This window comes from Miniopterus natalensis, chromosome 13 (genome assembly GCF_054644295.1).
Source record: "Miniopterus natalensis isolate mMinNat1 chromosome 13, mMinNat1.hap1, whole genome shotgun sequence".
NCBI lineage: Eukaryota > Metazoa > Chordata > Mammalia > Chiroptera > Miniopteridae > Miniopterus > Miniopterus natalensis.
Window position 1 is genome coordinate 54,117,046 of NC_142093.1, and position 19,088 is coordinate 54,136,133.

At 39.7% G+C, this 19,088-nt stretch overlaps 1 protein-coding gene across 2 annotated transcripts in view; it reads right to left on the reverse strand.

The window, feature by feature from the left end:
* The window catches only part of TMEM131 (transmembrane protein 131), a 181,348-nt gene that overhangs the window by 77,563 nt on the left and 84,697 nt on the right, over window positions 1-19,088 (reverse strand). For both annotated transcript variants that reach the window (XM_087823705.1, XM_087823706.1), the window contains exons 5-7: window positions 11,296-11,419; window positions 7,415-7,531; window positions 5,138-5,260 (exon numbers count right to left, since the gene is read on the reverse strand). In XM_087823705.1, coding sequence (XP_087679831.1) covers window positions 5,138-5,260; window positions 7,415-7,531; window positions 11,296-11,419 — 364 coding nt within the window. The remainder of the gene's footprint in view (window positions 1-5,137; window positions 5,261-7,414; window positions 7,532-11,295; window positions 11,420-19,088) is intronic.

Sequence of the window (19,088 nt, forward strand, 5' to 3'; positions counted from 1 at the left end):
AGTTTGATAACCTGTTTATCAGAAAAGACTTAAAAACATTTATAGATATAAATGTAGGGTATCATGTCATATCACCAGTCAGTGCCCCATATGTGTAAGCAACGGTGGTATTTTTAACAAAAACAAGTTGACTTTGAAATATTAAACTGTGAAACAGTGTAGTTGTCTCAAACACTGAATTTTAGAAAATCCATCCATAGGACACTTGGTTTATGAAAATTATCAAATTATAGAAATACGAATTCTTATAGTAACACAAGTGCTTCTTTATTCACACATTTATAACAAGATCCAGCAGCGAACCTAACAGCTACTATAATTGTGAAACAGTGAAGAGTGTATTATTCTGAGACATATACAACAATTTTAATGCAGTATGAAAATATTTTGTTTCTATTGGTGGCAAAATCACAGGTGCTGTTAATGCCTCTGTGGCTTCTACCTGTACTCATGATTTTTTTTTTTTTTTTAAAGTTTTTATTGATTTTAGAGAGGGGAAGGCAGAGAGACAGAAAGAGAGAGAAACATTGATAAGAGAGAGGTATCAATCAGCTGCTTCCTGCACACCCCCTACCGGGGATTGAGCCTGAAACTTGGGCATGTGCCCTGCCGGAGAATCAAACCAGGGATTTCTTGGTTCATGAGTCAATGCTCAACCACAGAGTCACACCAGCTGGGCTATACTCATGATTTTTTAAAATAGTTTTCTCTTTTTAAAAAATATGTCTTTATTGATTTCAGAGAGAGGAAAGGAGAGGAGAGAGAGAGAGAAACATCAGTGATGAGAGAGTCACTGATCGAGCCCACAACCCGGGCATGTGCCCTGACTGGGAATCGAACCCCAATCGCCTGGATCCTAGGTTGATGCTCAACTGCTGAGCCATGCCCGGCTACGCCTAAAATAGTTTTAATGAGGTATGATGTTCGATAAACTATACTTAAAGTATACAAGATGACAAATTCTGACATATGTATACAGTGTAAAGCTACTGCTGCAATTAAGATATGAAACACACCCATCTCCCACAGTTTCCTCACCCCTTGGCAATCCACCTGTCCCTCTCTGCCCACCTCCCATCCCCAGGTAACCAATGAGTTGCTGCTCTCAGCCACTCGATTCATTTGTATTTTATAGAGTTTTATATAAATGAAATCACAAGTCTGTATTCTTGTGTCTGGCTGCTTTTATTCAATGTAACGATTCTGAAATCGACCAAGCTGCCTGTATTTATAGGTCATTTCTTTTTGATTTTGTGGCTATGCAATAATTTTTGATCCAATCACCTAATGATGGACATCTGAGTCATTTCCAGTTTTCGGTGATTACAGATAAAGCTGCTATGAACGCTGCATTTCTAAGTCTGTGTATGGATGTCTGCCTTCCTTTCTCTTTGTAAAGACCTAGGAAGAGAATAGGTCCTATGGCAGGACACTTTCCTTTAATGGTAGGTAAACCTATCTCCTAATAAGAAATAATATATTTTGTGGAGAGCGGCTGAACCTGGAGGCTGGCTGGGACCCGGGCAGGAGCAAGGCTGTGCCCTGGAAACCCTGAGGGACCTTGTCTGGGGCAGAGGCAAAGCTGTGCCTGGATACAGGTTCCCCTGCCCATTGTGTAGGCTGATACGCTGGCTTGAGCAAAACTATGCTTGTGTGCTACATGTCCTGCCAAAGGCTAGGATACATGATCAGCCAAACAGCGGTCAGGGGCCAGCTTCCGTGTACAGTGGGTGCAGAGTGTAACAACAGAAAACCCCCAAGATGTTCTGGGTGCAGCAAAGCAGTATATACTGAGAAGCCTTGCCAAGGGATTGTTTTTGTCCCTTTCAGTTACCTGCAGTTGCCATGAAGAATTGTTACCTTGATGTATATAATAAGGCCACTGAGCTTGCTTGGGGTCACTGTCTTTCTATCCAGGGCAGTGTCCCACCTGGCCCCAGCTTAACTGTCTTATATGTCTCTGTGTATTTCTTAATCTCCCGGTGCTCCCTCTCAGATCCCCCACTTCCCTGCGCAGTATTTAATTAAATGCAAATCAGGGGTGAATAAGCGAATGGGTGGATACCTCAGTTGTTTTGTTACAACAGTCCTCCAGGGGTACATAAAAATGGACAAAACAGGAAAAGTGCTACTTTCGTACAGGCGTAAAAGGCTTTTGGTGCGTGTGGTGCTGTTAAAGAAATGCACTGAGCAAAGACTAGTGAGCTAGGATTTTTTCTGAGTATGATTACTTGTCTTCCAATTTCTTCAAACAGTGTTCCCTTAAAGTAAGGATTGTATTAATAGTAATAGCAGCTTAACTGATGGGATAGCTATGGAACTTTTTCTGAAAAAACAGAAAACATCACATATTATTTCATTTAACCTTCCCAAGGTACTAAGGAAATAAGCATAATAATGGAAACAGAAGATTGGAAGTTAGACTAAATAACTAAGGGAAATAAATAAGGAAACAGAAAAAGGTTAAATTATAAAATCAAAGGAAAGATTACATTAAAAGTAGGTATGTGACATTCTTGATTTTTACTCCAGTGCTACTTATCCTAATTTAACAAAGTCTAAGAAAAAAAGAAATCCAACAATATATACACAGTATAACTTATTTTTAAAATTCCCACAAAGAATGTTTATTTTTTGTGTGCCCACACACATGCATGCAAATGCACAGAAAAAGGACTGACAAAACACACACCAAGATCATATGAGTAGTTTCTACAGGAGGGCATGGGATTAGAGATGTGCTAATAGTTACCTGCTACATTTGGTTACTTAAGTTTAAATTAGTTGAAATAAAATGTTCAGTTCCTCAGCCATCCTAGGCACAAATTCAAGTGCTTAATAGCCATGTGCAGCTCGTGGCTACTGTACTATACAAAGCAGGTACAGAACTTCATCATCCCAGGAAGTTCCAGTGGACAGTGCTGGATTGGAAGGAAGAAGTTCGAGGGGACTTTTGCTTCATACTTGTTTGAATTAACATTTTCCCCAGGGAGAACATACTCATGTGCGTGTATTGTATAATGAAAAAAAATCAGATGGAATTTCTTGCTTACAATATTTTCTTAAATTTAAGGACAGGACTAATGAGAGTATAACATATTATAAGATTATCAGGTTAAGGTGCGTTTCATACAGAGTTCCAGTTATAAAATAAGCAAGTCCTGGGAATGTAAGGTACAGTATGGTGACTATAGTTAATAATACTGTTTTGCATATTTGAAAGTTGCTAAGAGTGGATCTTAAAAGTTCTTGTCACAAGAAAAAAGAATTGTAACTAAGTGTGGTGATGGATGTTAACTAGACTTACTGTGGTGACCATTTCACAATATATACAAATATGGAGTCATTATTATGTTGTACAACTAAAACGAATATAATGTTATATGTCAATTATATATCAATCTTTTAAAAAGCCTATCAAATAGGGACTTGGATAAAAAGTATTTCCCTCAAAAACAATGCTTTCCAGATAATCTACATCGGTTTTAAGAAAGTAACTTTGGTTTTCCATTTGCTCTCCTGTGTGTAGTGAAAAGTCTACTGTGCTAAATCTTTTTGAATTAAAATGTTATGACTAGAAAAAGACTAGATGAACAAAAGAAAAAAAAATCAGTATTGAATTCAGAGAGATAACTGTTCTGATAGCCCGATGACTCGAAGGCTGAGGAGAAAAGGCGCAGACTCTAAGGCCACTTAAACCACCGTAGGTTGGCCACTGGCTGCTGAGGCGAGAGCTGCGTCCTTCCAGCTGGAAGTGGCCCGAGTCTGCGCTCAGCCGCCACACAGAGGGCACCCCGAGCTATGTCTATCGCTGCCACAGCAGCATGCCAACTCATCATGACAGGGGGTCTGACGTGTTTTTTTTTTAAATGTCTTTGACTAAAAATAGTCAAAACAAGAAAGTAGCAAGAATTTATGAGGTTTCTGAAGGGAAAATACACCTTTACCGAAAGGAGCAAAAGGAGAGAAATGACAGAGTGATGGTGATGAAGAGGAAACTCTTTCAACTGCACAAGCAGGACACAAGCTTTTCCCTCTATTGTGATAAAGATACCTAGCTAAAAAAAGGGGGACATCTGTAATACTTTTAGCAATAAAGATAAATTGAAAAAAGTTAAAATTTGGGCAGAGTACTTTTATTAGTAGCTATCTTCACCCAGTGTCAGCCCAGTGTTGGGGAGGAACTCTGCCTTCTTGCTACTTCAGCAGAAGCGTGTCACAGTTCAGGCTCTGAGAATCTCACCCCGTCTTCCTCATTCCCCTTTCACTGTTTATGAAACCGTCTACCATGGGGTTCTAGGATGATAAAAACCATTCTGGTAGCCACAGCTCGGTAGCTTATCACAATAGACAGTATTTCCCTCCATCTGTAATCATTTTCAAGATACTGTAAGTCCTGCAGTGTTGGTCCTAACGAACTCTGGGGGCTCTGGGTGTAGGTATTACGAACCGTTCTGGAAAGTAACCACATCTCCTTCCAACACAGACAATAGACCTAGATAAGCTATAGCGGCAGCAAATGTCACGTAGTTGGAAGTCACTAGGAATGTGGGTGAGGGTTTTGGAAAATATCTGAAGGAGCCACACCAGCCACACCCACTGTGGAAGAGACAAGGAACCAGTGAGGAGGGATTTCAAATTTGAATACAATTACTACTAAAAGTTGGGTAAGATGAGTTAGATTTAAAAAATAAATAAATTTGCTTTTAATCATGATTTTTTATTACCCTCCCCTTGGACTTCAGTTTCCAGGCTGCCATCACCAAAATATTATTATCAGAAATAGGTACAAACTATGTTTTTAAAATTTATATTAGACCAGAAAGAGCTTACATGCAAGGAAAGTAGAAGCCTTATACAGCTGAAAACTCTTCTTAAATTAAATGCAGAGCTGCCTAAACTGTAATACCAGAGAAGCCATAATTGTTTTAAAAATGGTTCAAAAACTTCAATATCTAGACTGCTGACATTCAAAATTTAGACCACAGCAAGATGCATTAAAAGAATACCTCTCTTCGACGCATCTTTAAAACCCCATTATTACGAAGTCTTGAAAACTGTAACAAACTGAGATTTTAAGCTAAGCATTAATTTCCACCAAAAAGAAGTTCATTTAGAATCACCATCATAAACTCACCTGCAAAGGCTCACTGTGAGGGTTATGTATGTTTATTATAGGTGAGAAACTGCTATTCACAGGGACTCTGGCCCCAAGGAATGGCCTCAATCGATAAGGATTTGGAACTCCAACACCAAATACCTGTTTCAAGTAGGAAAAGAAAGCAATTTGAGTTGCTTTTATAACTAACATTTTTATTATAAGTTATGACTGACTGATCTAGGGAAAACTGGTGAGTCTAAGAAGAGAAAAATCTCAACACCCTTTAAAAAGAACACACATGTGTTTTCTATATCTGATTTAGCTACATATTTGATTTACTACAAATACATGCATTTGGAATAATTTCTATGACATACTGGAAATGAAATGATAGCAGTCCTTCATGAAGTTGTGGGATAGGCAAGAAAACAGAGCCTCAAAAGATTTCCCTATTCCAACCCTTAAAAGATGAATCTAGGTCCCAGACAACCTCTCAAATACCAAGCCCAGCCCCAGGTCACGCCCACATGGGAAGGTCCTGGGTCAACTAAACAGTGTTAGCTAGTCATTCAAATGACAAATATTTACTAAGTGCCTACAGTGTGCTAGGCACAAACACACATAGTAGTGTATAACTCAATAATGAATGAGACAGGTAATGTGCCAGCTCTCATATTCTAATATGAGGAACAGACTACATAACAACAACAAAAGGTTTAAAAAGTGGGAAATGTGATATAGAGTAACTGGCTAGGTGAAGGACAGGACTATTCTTTTACAGAGGATGGTCAGGGTAGTCTTCTCTGGGGAGGTGACATGAGTTGTCGTCATCTGAAAGATGAAAAAAGCCAGCACTGGGAGTGGATTCAGGCAAGGGAAGTGTCAGACAAAGGCAGAGGCAGGAAAGGGCTTGGCTTGTTTGAAGATCAGGAAGAAAAGCATGGGCAAATGAGATGAGGTAGAAGATCTATACAGGAGCCAGATTCTCAGATACTTATAGATCTTGGTCAGAAGTTTATATTTTGCTCTAAGAGCAATGGGAAAACATAAAGATTTACATGGAGAAGTTGACTAGATCTGATTTATGTTCAAAGATCACTCTGACTAGAGGAACTGGTAGGGACTACGGAGGAATGGAAGGCCAAGCTGGAAGGCCACTGTGTAACAGAATGAGAGGTGATGATAGCTTAGAAGATGGCTGTGAAGAGGGAAGAGGTAGACAGGCTTAAGGCATATTTTCGAGGAAGACTTGTGGAGGTAAAGAAAGACAGTTGGCTACTGAGGCTCCTCTTGAGAACAACCTGATCATGAACCTTAAGTAGTCCAGATTGGCCATGACCACCTAGGTCACTTGGGGGTGCCTCTGCAGGGCAAAGGTCTTTGTATTTTCAACAAGTGTACGTTAACATGAGTGTCATCTACAGAGCGCCATAGTTATTTATCTACATAGGCCTTTAAAAGTTTATTGACTGCCAACTAAACAACTGTTAAAAACTTATTTACATTAAGTTTATGCTTATGACTAATACAGAATGTTTACTCTGACACTGATTTTCAAAATATATGAAGTGCTCTGTGCACTGGAGAAGAAATGTTCAAAATCAAAAGCAAAAAAGCTGTAAAGAAAAACAAACAAATGAGTTCCAAGGCAATACAGCACAGTGGCTAAGAGGGTGGTCTTCATAGTTACAAAGACAGGGATTTGAATTTCTGCTCAACAACCTACTAATAGCGTAATCTGGGCAAATTATTTAAACTTTATGTTTCATCTTCCTTTTCTAAAAAATTGAGAATAAAAGTATCTATAATACTGGCAGAAGAGTATGTAAAGTATAAGCAATTATTAATAATCTCAATAACCTTGATTATAAAAATTTTGATTCAAGAAACAGTAACCTTCTTTAATAATCTGAACAATTATACATAAAAATAACTTTATGAAAAAATTTAAAACAATATATTTACTAAGAAAAGCAGGAATGTATGTTTTAATCTTAAAACTATTACCGAGTATGCTTCACAAGTGTGCAAAAAGTAAAAAGAGTTTAGAGTTAGTGTAAAAATATTTTTTACTATTCTTTCGTCAATCAATCTTGCATTAACACTTTAGCTGTAGTTTAAGTTCATTTGTTTAGTCTAATTTGAACAGGGATATTCACAGACACAACAGTAGGTATACAAATGCTCCAAGTTTAAACTCTTACATTTTCTATCAACCCTGTTATTGAAAAGAGTTCTTAATAGCTTGTCATGTTATAGGTCAGAGATGGTGACTATATTTTAGAAAACAAACATTTTACTTCTGGTTCTTACCTGGTAGGTAAATACCCCATGATTAGATGTGTTAATAAATAAAGTATTTTCTACATTTCCTACTACTCTTGCAAGAAAAACTACATCAAACGATGTATTTCCTCCCGGAAGAATTTTCTGTAAAAGAACAGCAATAAATAAGTTAGTAACCAAAAATAATCCAATTACGCCGATCACAATTAGATGGCTAAAGTTTTCTAAAACAAAATCTTAGAATCACTTCCATAAACTGTCTTTTCCTCCCTAAAGGATTAAGCTTTAAATTACCCAAACTATTGTTCAATGGGAAAATAATAGAAAAGATGTCTTCAGAATGGAGGTCTAGTCACATATCTTTGTCAGTTACCAGTCTAAAACCCCACAGAACCGATGGTTTCCTTGGATTCTGTTCATTCAACAATCACTGGGCTGGGATGAGGTACCTCACTATAGGGTGCTGTTCCATCATCATACAATTAAACAGGAGTGAGGTGAAGCTGAACTTTATATATGTATGTATTCCTATGAAGCAGCAACCTGTGTGCTATTCCAAAGAAATAAGCCCACACCTCAACCCCTTGACTTCTGCTACCCATTCACACAAGGCACAAAACGTACCAGCACCTTACATTAGGAAAGACAGGCGTGATAGTATGTGAACTCAATCTGTTATCTTGTGCAAATTGAGGATGTCACTGTAGTTAGCAAAATAAATGTATTACAACAAAACAATGGGGCTGCTTGAGAAGTTCCAGAGATTGTGACTGCAGTTCTTCCTACAACGAAGCCTTAAAATGCATTTTAATGAAATCATCAACCTTGCTCATTCTGCCTCTATGGCTAGAAATCTAAAATACTCCACAAATTATAGCTTAAAATATATGACATTGAGACTTCTGGCTTCACCTCAGTATGTAGAAAGCTGTAAAGCACATTTCTCCTGCATTATCAATAACCAAAAAAATACCTTTCTTGAACCTACCACTAAGTTTGTGTATCAACTAGCCCAGAATCTTAGGAGAGATGGAAAGTGAGTACTGGCTCACCCATGGCAGATAATGGAAAGATGAGGCTTCCAACAAGAGAGTAAAATAAATTCAGCTAAAATTTTTAAACACTGCTAAGGGCCAAGTGTGGGCTAAAATATGAATATAGAACCCTTGGACACTGTAGAGACTAACTGGAGGTCACACTTGAGCCAAAAATCAGTAATAGAAAATATATGGTAAATTTCTAAACAGTTTAAAATGAAGCAACACTTTCAAAATAACCCACTGGTCAAAGTAGTAGTCACCAGAGAAATTATAAAATATTTTTAATTAATTGGAAATCAAAACACAACATATCAAAATTTGTTGGCTGCAATTAAAGCAATACTTGGAGGGAAATTTACAGTATTACATGCCTACTTTAAAAAAAAAAAAAGCCTCAAATCAATAATCTATGTTTCCATCTTAAAAAACTAGAAAAAAGCCCTGGCTGAGTGGCTCGGCTGGTTGCAGTGTCGTCCAATACACCAAAGGGTCGTGAGTTTGATTCCCGGTCAGGGCACATCCCCAGGTTGCGGGTTCGATTCCCTAGTTGGGGCACGTAAGGGAGGCAACTGATCAATGTTTCTCTCTCACACTGATGTTCCTCTCTCTCTAAAGCCAAAACATATCGTTGGGTAAGGATTAAAAAAAAAAAAAATTAAAGCATGATATGCCAAAGCTCACTCAAAATGAAACAGGTAACTACAGCAGTCCTATATCCACTAAAAAATTTAATTTGTAATTAAAAACCTTCCCACAGAACAAACTGCCAAGTATGAAAAGAATCACAGGGGTGTAAAGTACAGCATAGGAAATAGTCAATAATATTATAACTGTGTATGGTGTCAGGTGGGAACTAGGCTTAATGGGATGATCATATGCATGTTTTCTTCACCCAAGAGTTCATTCCATCTCTACTTCCTAAGCTTATGGGGTCAATACCTTCCTGAGGGAATAAACATGGAAAGCAACAAGAGAAAAAAGGGAAGACAGCACAGACTTTATCTCCTTTGAAACTAAACCTAGATTACCTAAAGGTAGATTTTTATAGGTATAGATTAATTAAAAAAAAACTTTATTGATTTCAGAGGGGAATGGAGAGGGAGAGAGAGAGAGAGAAACATCAATGATAAGAGTCATCAATCAGCCACCTTCTGCGTGCCCCACACTGGGGATCAAGCCTGCAACCCGGGCATGTGCTCTGACCGGGAATTGAACCGCTGTCTCCTGGATCATAGGTCGATGCTCAACCACTGAGCCATGCTGGCCGGGCTAGATTAATTTTTATTGTTAAATTTCATCTCCTGAGGAATGGAAAACAGGTGGTGTTTTTTTAAATCCTCATCTGAGGATATATTTTCCATTGCTTTTCAGAGAAAGTGGAAAGGAGAAAGACACAGAGAGAGCAGAGAGAGAGAGAGAGAGAGAGAGAGAGGGAGAGAAACACTGATGTGAGAGAGACATCGATTTGTTGCCTCCTACACCACCCCCTGACCAGGGCCAGCGAGTGAGCCTACAAACCCAGGATCCTTCAGTTGGCGGGCCAGTGCTCTAACCACTGACCCGAACAAGCTAGCTCAGGTTGTTGTTTTCTTTTTCTAATATCTTTACTGATTTCAGAGAGAGAAAAGGAGAGGGAGAGAGACAGAGACAGAACATCAATGATGAGAGTCACCGACTGGCTGCCTCCCACATGCCCCCAGCTGGGGATCGAGCATGTGTCCTGACTGGAAATTGAACCTGCAATCTTTTGGTGTATGGGATGACACTCCAACCAAATGAGACACCAAGCCAGGGCAGTCTTAGCAATATATTTTTTTTTGGTATGTCTCCTAGAGCAAAAACAACAAAAGTAAATATAAACAAAATGGACAATATCAAACTAAAAAGCTTTTTGCAACATGAAGGAAACTACTAACAAAATGAAAAGGCAACCTACTGAATAAAAAAATATATTTGTAAATGATACATCTGTAAGGGGTTAATATCTAAAATATACAAAGAATTCAGACAACTCAACATAAAAAAAGCCCTCAAGCAACTCAATAAAAAAATGGGCAGAGGACATGAACAGACATTACTCCAAAGAAGACACGCAGATGGCCAACATACACATAAAAAGACGTTCGGCCCCTGCCGGTGTGGCATGGTGGTTAGAGTGTTAGCCTGCGCACTGAAGGGTTTTGGGTTCAATTCCCAGTTGTGGGTTTGCTCCCTGCCCCTAGTCGGGGTGTGCATGAGAGGCAACTAGTTGCCTTGTCTCTCTCACGTTGATGTTTCTCCCTCTCCCTCTCTCCCTCTCTCCCTCTCTCTCTCTCTCTCTCTCTCTCTCTCTCTCTCTCTCTCTCTCTCCCCCCCCCCCCCCCCCCTCCCTTCCACTCTCTCTGAAAAGCAATGGAAAAAATATCCTGGGGTGAGGATTAACAACAATTCCACTTCTGGGTATTTTTCCAAAGAAATCAAAACATTAATTAAAAAAGATATATGCTCCCTATGCTCCTTGCAGCATTATTTACAATAGTGAAAATATGGCAGCAATCTAGGTATCCACTGATAGATGAATGAATAAAGAAGATACACACAGCCCTGGCCAGTGTGGCTCAGGTGGTTAAGTGTCCTCCCATGCACCAAAAGGTCGGTGGTTCAATTCCCAGTCAGGGCACATGCCCAGGTTGTAGGTTCAGTCCCCAGTTGAAGTGCATGGGAGGCAACCAATTGATGTTTCTCCCTCACATTGATGTTTCTCTCTCCCTCCCTCTGTCTATCGCCCTCCCTCCTTCTTCCTCTCTAAAATAAATTAAAAAATATATTTTAAAAACCTAGACATTTCAATTTCAAACTCAATAAAAATCTGCTATAAATAAGACTTACCCTATTTTGAAAAAATGATGCATGAAAATGTGATGTTGTAGCAGATATTGATACTAAAGTAATAGTTTCTTCAGAACTAGGATTATGTAAGTAAACTTTTTCCATTTTTGGCATTCCAACTGGCCTGTAAAAACAAAAAGAAAATTGTCACGAATACTTCAAAGGTGATTTCTAGTCATTGAGTTAATTTCTAGCTGTTAAAAAAAATCAAACATTAAAGAAAGTATGGAGGGATAAAAGGTGATGAAGAGAGACTTGACTTTGGGTGGTGAACACACAATACAATATACAGATGCTGCAGTATAGAACTGTACACCTGAAACCTATATAATTTTATTAACCACTGTCACCCCAATAAATTCAATAAAAAAGAAAAACTCTAACATTAAAGTTATTAGACAAATACATATACAAATGGTATAAAACAATTTATTAAATTAATTTAGATTTAAAGTTACACATAAAAATGCATTTAGTCATTCAACAAATTATATATATTACATATAAATATATATATATATTTAAATGTCTTTATTGATTTCAGAGAAAGGAAGGGAGAGGGAGGGAGAGAGAGACAGAAACATCAATGATGAGAGAGAGTCATTGATTGGCTGCCTCCTGCATGCCCTCTGGTGGGGATCGAGCCCACAACCCAGGCATGTGCCCTGACAGGGAATTGAACCTCGAGCTCCTGGGTCATATAGGTCAATACTCAACTGCTGAGCCATGCCAGTTGGTCGGCCATTCAACAAATATTTGAGTGACAATTATATATTACATGCTGAGCCAGGGGCTGGGATATAATGAAGAAAGTCTCCGCCTGGATGAAGCTTGCAATGCAGTAAAGCAGCAGGCTGGAAACAAAATGGCCAGATCCTTTTATTTCTTTATGTAAAACCACCCTGCCTTCCTACAATTTTTTTGTTTTTAAATATATCTTTACTGATTTCAGAGAGAGGAAGGGAGAGGGAGAGAGACAGAAACATCAATGATGAGAGTCACTGATCGGCTGCCTCCTGCACGTCCCTGGTGGGGATTGAGCCTGCAACCCGGGCATGTGCCCTGATGGGGAATGGAACCTCTATCTCCTGGATCCTAGGCTGATGCTCAACGCTGAGCCACACCCGGCCGGGCCCTACTAATTTGAATTGTGTCATCTTCTTCCCCAATTCCATTGATACATGCTCTTCAATTTAGGAGGAGAAACTGGCAAAGTTATGTGAGATCTGCCCTATGAGCTAGGGGCTATTATCACCCTCACTTTATACATGGGGATACTAAGCCACAGGAAACTTAATTAACTTGCCCAAAGTCATACATGGAAACTAAATTTGAATCTTGGCCATCTGGCTCTAGTTCATGTTCTAACATACTGTCTCCTCTCAAAGATCAATATAACACACACTCAGTGGTCTGCGTGTGAAACTGGGGCTCTGCCCTGGGGGTCATCTCCCTTTAATTCACAAGAGACAGACTAAGGCCTAGCCTTCTGTCCTTCCTCAATATTCATTACAAGGCAGGCGTTCTTAAGTTCACATCACAAAATAACAGATCTGTGAGGCAAACAACCTATTAGAAAACATGTGCGATGTCATGATAGGCTGTAATGTTGTTACCAATTTGCTGTCTGAACTGGTGAGAGATTACACTTTTCCACTTTAGTAACATGAGGCTTGGCCATGTGACCTGCTTTGACCAATGAAATGTGAGCAAAAGTGACATCCATCTTTAAGTTTTAAGAGCCCTCTTGCACTCTTTTTCCTCTACCAAGAAAGTGGCATTTCCCAGGTAGGAGTGCTCTTTCAGTCTAAATCCCACTGAGATTTTGGGTTGGTTGTGGTCATAGCATCACCTAGTAAATGCTGAATAATGCAGACCCGAAGCTACAAAAATTGAACCAAGAATTAAAAATAAGCATAATGTAATAATATACTTAAGGAGATATAGCAAGATATTAAGAAAAAGGCAAGAAATCATAGAAGACAAAGGAAAATGTTAGTATAAAAATATAACACATAAAGGCAACAGATGGGATAGGTATATAAAAGTCTATTAATGAGTTAGAAGAGCAGATTGACAATTTACTTCAGAATTCAGCAGGAAAGAATATAAATTTAAAATATTTACAATAGAGCTATAAAATCAAAAGAAAAAGAGATACGTAGGCCATAATTAGAAGTGTTAATATTTGGAAACTGAAATGTATAACTATTTGAAGAACATGAACAAAAATAATGAGCCAAACCCAAAATTTAAAAAAGGCTGAAATGATTCTTGATTGAAAGGCTTTATGAAGTGTCAATATCATCTAAACATTAAAAGCTAATTCACCAGCACTTTATTCATTTTCTTCTACAGTTTCATCTACTGCTGAATCTTGGATTATTTTAAACATTTTGTTTCTTCTAGACTAGAATAACAGTATCTTCTTTCCATATTACCCCCAAAAGTCAGGTTCATACACATATGTAAATAAGAACTCTTCATTATTGTCTTTTAAGGTTTTCATAACAGTTTGTGCTGCTGTTTATTTTGCACATCAGTTTGAGAATTTATAATGCTGACATAAAGTTTTGTTGTTGTTAAGGTTAAATATTTTCTGGTACCTCTAAGGCCGAAATCAAGTCCTATTGCCCTTCTGAGAGATTATAACTGCAGATGCTACCGCCTCTTGCAAAAATGGGAGCAGATAAGTTGGCTGCATTTGCAGTCACTGGAAGGCTGTGCCCAGACTGCCCAGACTGCAAGGCGGAATCCCATAGGAGATGTTCTCTACTCTAACCAGAGAAGCAACATCTAGATTAGTGCTTGACTGAATACCACTGAAAGAAGATGTATGTGCACCTCAGAGGCCAGGGATTTTGGACTTAGAATTCTGCCTGTCATAAGCAGCAGGTGTGACTACTTGCTTAGACAGGTAGATTTAAAAATAAAACAAAGATTTTCAAGTGCTTGCTCTGGTTTGTCCAACAGCATCCTATAGCTTATAGCCCAGACAACACAAGGGCCAACATCTTTCTGTGGCTTAACAAAGTTCAGCCATTAGGAAAAAGCCCAAAAGTGGAACCAGGGCTTGGGTCCTGAGGAAGAGACAGAGGGTATCCGGAGGGAGGTATGTGAGTGCCTCAGGAGCTCCTCAAACCCAGGAGCCCCCATGTGTGAAATTCCTCCTGCTTCAGGTGCAGACTTTCTCAGGAGCTGGATCCCTCACCCAACAGACTCATCAATCCCAGGATCATGACACAATTAGGGAAGTGGGTACCAATCCAGCTAGAACCTCAAACCATGATCATGATGCTGCAGGAAAAAGCTGTTTAAAGACAGTATGGAAGATAAATTCTTCCTCCTCAAGCTTTATATAGACATACAGGTAGAACAACAGTACACAGAAATAAAAGGTCCTCCCTATATCCTGAACGTTCACCGATTATGTGATTTCTTAAACAAATATGCTCTTTTACAACTCAAATGTCTTGTAGGCTGACAACCAGTCATTCAACTTCCTATGGATTCATTCTTAATGTTTTACTCTTGCGACCTCCATGCAATCAATCTTAGTTAAGATAAAAAAAGACAGCATATAAGATGGACAGGTAATCTGGGGGATCCTTCAAGAAGACAGGATGAAAGATGCCCCCCCTACAGGAGAGGACTTTGGGGTAAGGAAACAAGTTTGGAGGTTCTAGGAGCCTGGAAGCATGGAGTGAATCAGGATGCTTGATCTGCAGCACTGTCGAGGACACCCTGCCCTAACAGGGATCAAAGAGGAAAGAACCTGAGCCCCACCCTACAAAAATCAACTCTTGCTCAGATGAGAAGGGTCATCTGCTTATGTTGTTCAAAAAGTCTGGAGTAACAAGCACAGAGGGAAGGTCTCCGGAAGAGTGTCAGCAGGCATCCTGTAGTTCTGGGCAGTCCACACCACAGGAAGCAGAGGGATCACTCCTTGGACAGACCTGCTTATAGACTTCATATGAATAGCTTTCCCTGCCCCGCCCTCTCCTCAGGTCCCTTGGTGATATGAATAGAATCAGCGATAAAGTGGGAGACTGAAGACAGAGGTCACACTAAACCATGGAAAACTTTGGTCAAGTGCCAGTTAATACATGCCTATTTGTAAATAAGCAGTGCATTAGTTTTCTGCTACATAACAAACTACCACAAACTTAGAGGCTTAAAGTGACACCCTTTTATCATCTTATAATTCTGTAAGTCAAAAGTCCAGCATGTATAGAAGAGCATGCCTAGGATATCTGCTCAGGGTTTCACCCATCAAAGCTCAAAGTCCTCTTCTAAGCTCATTCAAGTCACTGACAAAATTTAGAATGCTCTCAGTCTCTTGCCATATGGGCCTCTCCATTTCCAAAGCTAGCATGGAGAAACTCCCTCTCATCAAACACCTCTCACACTTCAAATTTCCAACATTTCTGTCTCTGACTGCTACAGCCAGATGTGATGGGGCTCAGGTTATCAGGTCAGGCCCCCAGGTCACCTCCCTATCTTAAAGGTTAAGTGATTTGGGACCTTAATTACATTTTCAAGTAGTGTATGGCAACATCTAGTTTAGTGCTAAATTGAATACAACTGGGAGAACCTGTGTGCGTGTACCTCAGAGGCCAGGAATTTGGGGACTGTCTTAAAATTCTGCCTGTCATAAGCAGCATGTGTGACTGCTTGGCTAGACAGGTAGCTTTAAAAATAAAGCAAAGATTTTCAAGTGTCTGCCAGTGCTTGTCCTATTTGTTTCCATTATGAGCTGCTTCAAATACAGAAGTAAGGCCAAAGGGGACAGTGTGAATTATTTATAGATAAACCAAGCTGAACCAAATATGCAGCTGTTCTCTGAATGCAGAGCTACTGACTATTCATATTTTAGAAGAGTCTGAGGCTCAAAAGAATTAGAAAGAAGCAGCTATGAATTACAAACTAGCTTGGAAAGCAAGTTGCAATTCTGTGGTCAATGGCAAGTTTCCTATGTTCCAGAAAGAGGATATGCAACCCCAGGAAACAGCTGAAGAGATGGCTGAGCAACTGCCTTGAGAAAACCTTATGAATGACAGTGACATAGCACTCTTAATAACACAACTTTTGGCAGGAAGTTGCACCAAATCAGTATGTACTACTTTGTACCACTCAATTACCACAAACCCGACCATCTTCTCAAACACATTTTAGACTAAGGGCTGAGCTGGGGTGTTGGTGGAAAAGTTAAAAACTGAAAAGCTAAAAGCACCAAACGTGCCTTTAGAAAAAAGGGCCTACTTAATTTTCTTAGAATACCAAAAAGTGATAAGGGAGAAATACCTTTCATGAACTGAATTTAACTTGATACTAAAGACCTCCATTTTTAGCGAGTCTATTCAATCTCCATGTCCTTTAAAACATTAAGTCTCCATTTTAAGCTTTAGATCTGAAATCAAGATTTTGTGCTCTTAATTATTATACAAACCAAAGAACTCAGTAAACCAAGTTTCCACCCAAAGCATCTTTTACAGTCTGCAATAAATTTTTGAAAGAGTTATGGAAAAAGAAAATATTTAACAGCACTGGCATAAATAACTGAAGGGGAGCAGGAGGAAGTGGAGAGGTAGTTATGCCCAGACTGTTCAGCCAATTGTTAAAGAAAGGAGGCGGAAAGGTAGAGGGAAAGAAAAGAAGGGGAGAGGGAAAGGGGACAAGAGGTAGAACTAAAGAATAAATTTAAATAAAATGCATGAAAACAAAGTCATACTTGACAAAAATTAGTTTGATTAATTTACTGTGAAAGAAGTTGTAGAGGACAGGAGAGATGGTCAGGGTAGTGAGAGAAGCCAGTACACGGGGGTCTAGAAAGTGGCCAGGGAACTAGAGCTGCTTCCTGGCTGAAGAGCCTGAAACCCTCCTGGAGGCCCTGCATGACAACCAGATGCAACCTGGAGTGTTAAATTCAATCTCACTTAGTTCTTCCAGATGCTGCAAAGGGTGTTTTAAATTAAGAGTGACTTCTGGCCCTAGCAGGTGTGGCTCAGTTCGATTCCCAGTCAGGACAAATGCCCGGGTTGTGGGCACAATCCCCGGCAGGCAGTATGTAGGAGGCAGCGGATGGATGTTATGCTCTCACAATGATACTTTCTCTCTTCTCCCTTCTTTTCTCTCTAAAAATTAATGAACCATTCTTTTAAAGAAAAGAAAAAAAGAGTGACTTCTGGTTTAGCAAAAATGACAAGCAGTGGAAAAGGTTCACAGAATACTGAAGAGAGAACTTCAGTATTCCATCAGTCAAGGTAGTGAGCAATGACGACTCCACTTAAAATTTCTGGAAAAAAATATTAGAAAGTGTTCTGTTAAGGACACTTCTGAAGTCCTAAAATTACTGCTAAACATATCAAGCCAATGAAACATGTATAGCATGGGCATTAAATCAGTACATTACTGGACCAAAAAGAAAAGATACAGCAAACATTTAATGCAGTCCAGCAAAAACACTTGAAAATGTAAAACTAATTTAACTAAAGCAAAACAAACCAACAGGCAATCTTGTTGGGCTTAATATACTGTACATAAGTGTTAAGTGTGAAATATATGCCAGAGATACAAAGATAAACAACGTGTATTTATCCCAATAGCCTGGGGGAGCAGATATGAAAACAATCACAGTGATCACCAGTAAGTACACTGATAGAAGTTAGCAGATGTCATGGGTAATGAAAACTCTAACTCCATGTTTGATGTCTGATGACAAGTTTCAAGGCCCAACTGTCCCTTCACCATAAGTGCCACACCTGGGCAAGCCAGTAAGAAAGCCTGCACGCTCCCTCTTGGGCCCACTGGAAAGTTCAACCCATGCAAGTTGGCCCTAGCCCCTCCCCCTCCCGACCACAACCAGAACCAAGCCAGCTTCCTTTCTCTGCTCTCTCAAGCCAGTTTTCAGACCTGCTTGGAGCCCATCCAGCTCTCCCCAGAAAGCTTCGTGATGTTACACCTTTTTGTACCCTCTCAAGTTGTGTGCATGTGACATCATCAGTCTTGACATCTGGACCTAATTTTGGGTGGGGATTCATCCCACCTCTGTAACAAAACACAACCCCATGGAAGCAGACAGAAGGCAGTTTCCACCTCTGCTGGGCAGGCTGGGGAAGGCCTGCTTCAGAGGGTGGCCATCCTTTATAGCAGTGAAGGCCATGAGGGAGTCAATAGGCCAAGGAGCTGTAACTGACTTCAGTTGGAGTAGCTGCCCTCTGTATGGCTTCTCTTCTCTGGGTGAAATATAGGGATACCTGGAAGAAATGCCCACTACCAAACACTCCCCTTGTCTGACTGGTGAGGTAGGCCTCTGACCTAAGCCAAGGTGATCACTGCACTGCTCTGAGATTTTTCAATCTAAAGAAAAAGCAGCTCTTCCCTGGCGGGAGGCTACAGAATGCGAGTCTGAAGAGCAGTTGGTGAGTCTGCCATCACTGCAGGAAAGAAATATCGGTAGTAGGGAGAATAAGCCAACGCAGAGAGGCAGAAATAAGCAGCAGAGAGAGGAGTCCTGGAGGCGTGGGATAGTGTGGATCCTGTTGTCCCCAGGTCCCAGCTGCATCACTGACCTTCCTGCAGTCATTATTCTGGTCCCCAGTATTCCTTTCAATGTACTCATTTCTGCCTCAACTCGTTTCAGTGAGCTTTCTATCCCTTAGAACCAAACAACTATAGCACTGACCAAAGCAGAGGAATGAAAGGCATTCTGTAATGACTAGTATTGTCTTACAATACCAGTAATTATACTCCAGTTATGTAGAATGTCCTTATACATGAAAATGTGTGCTGAA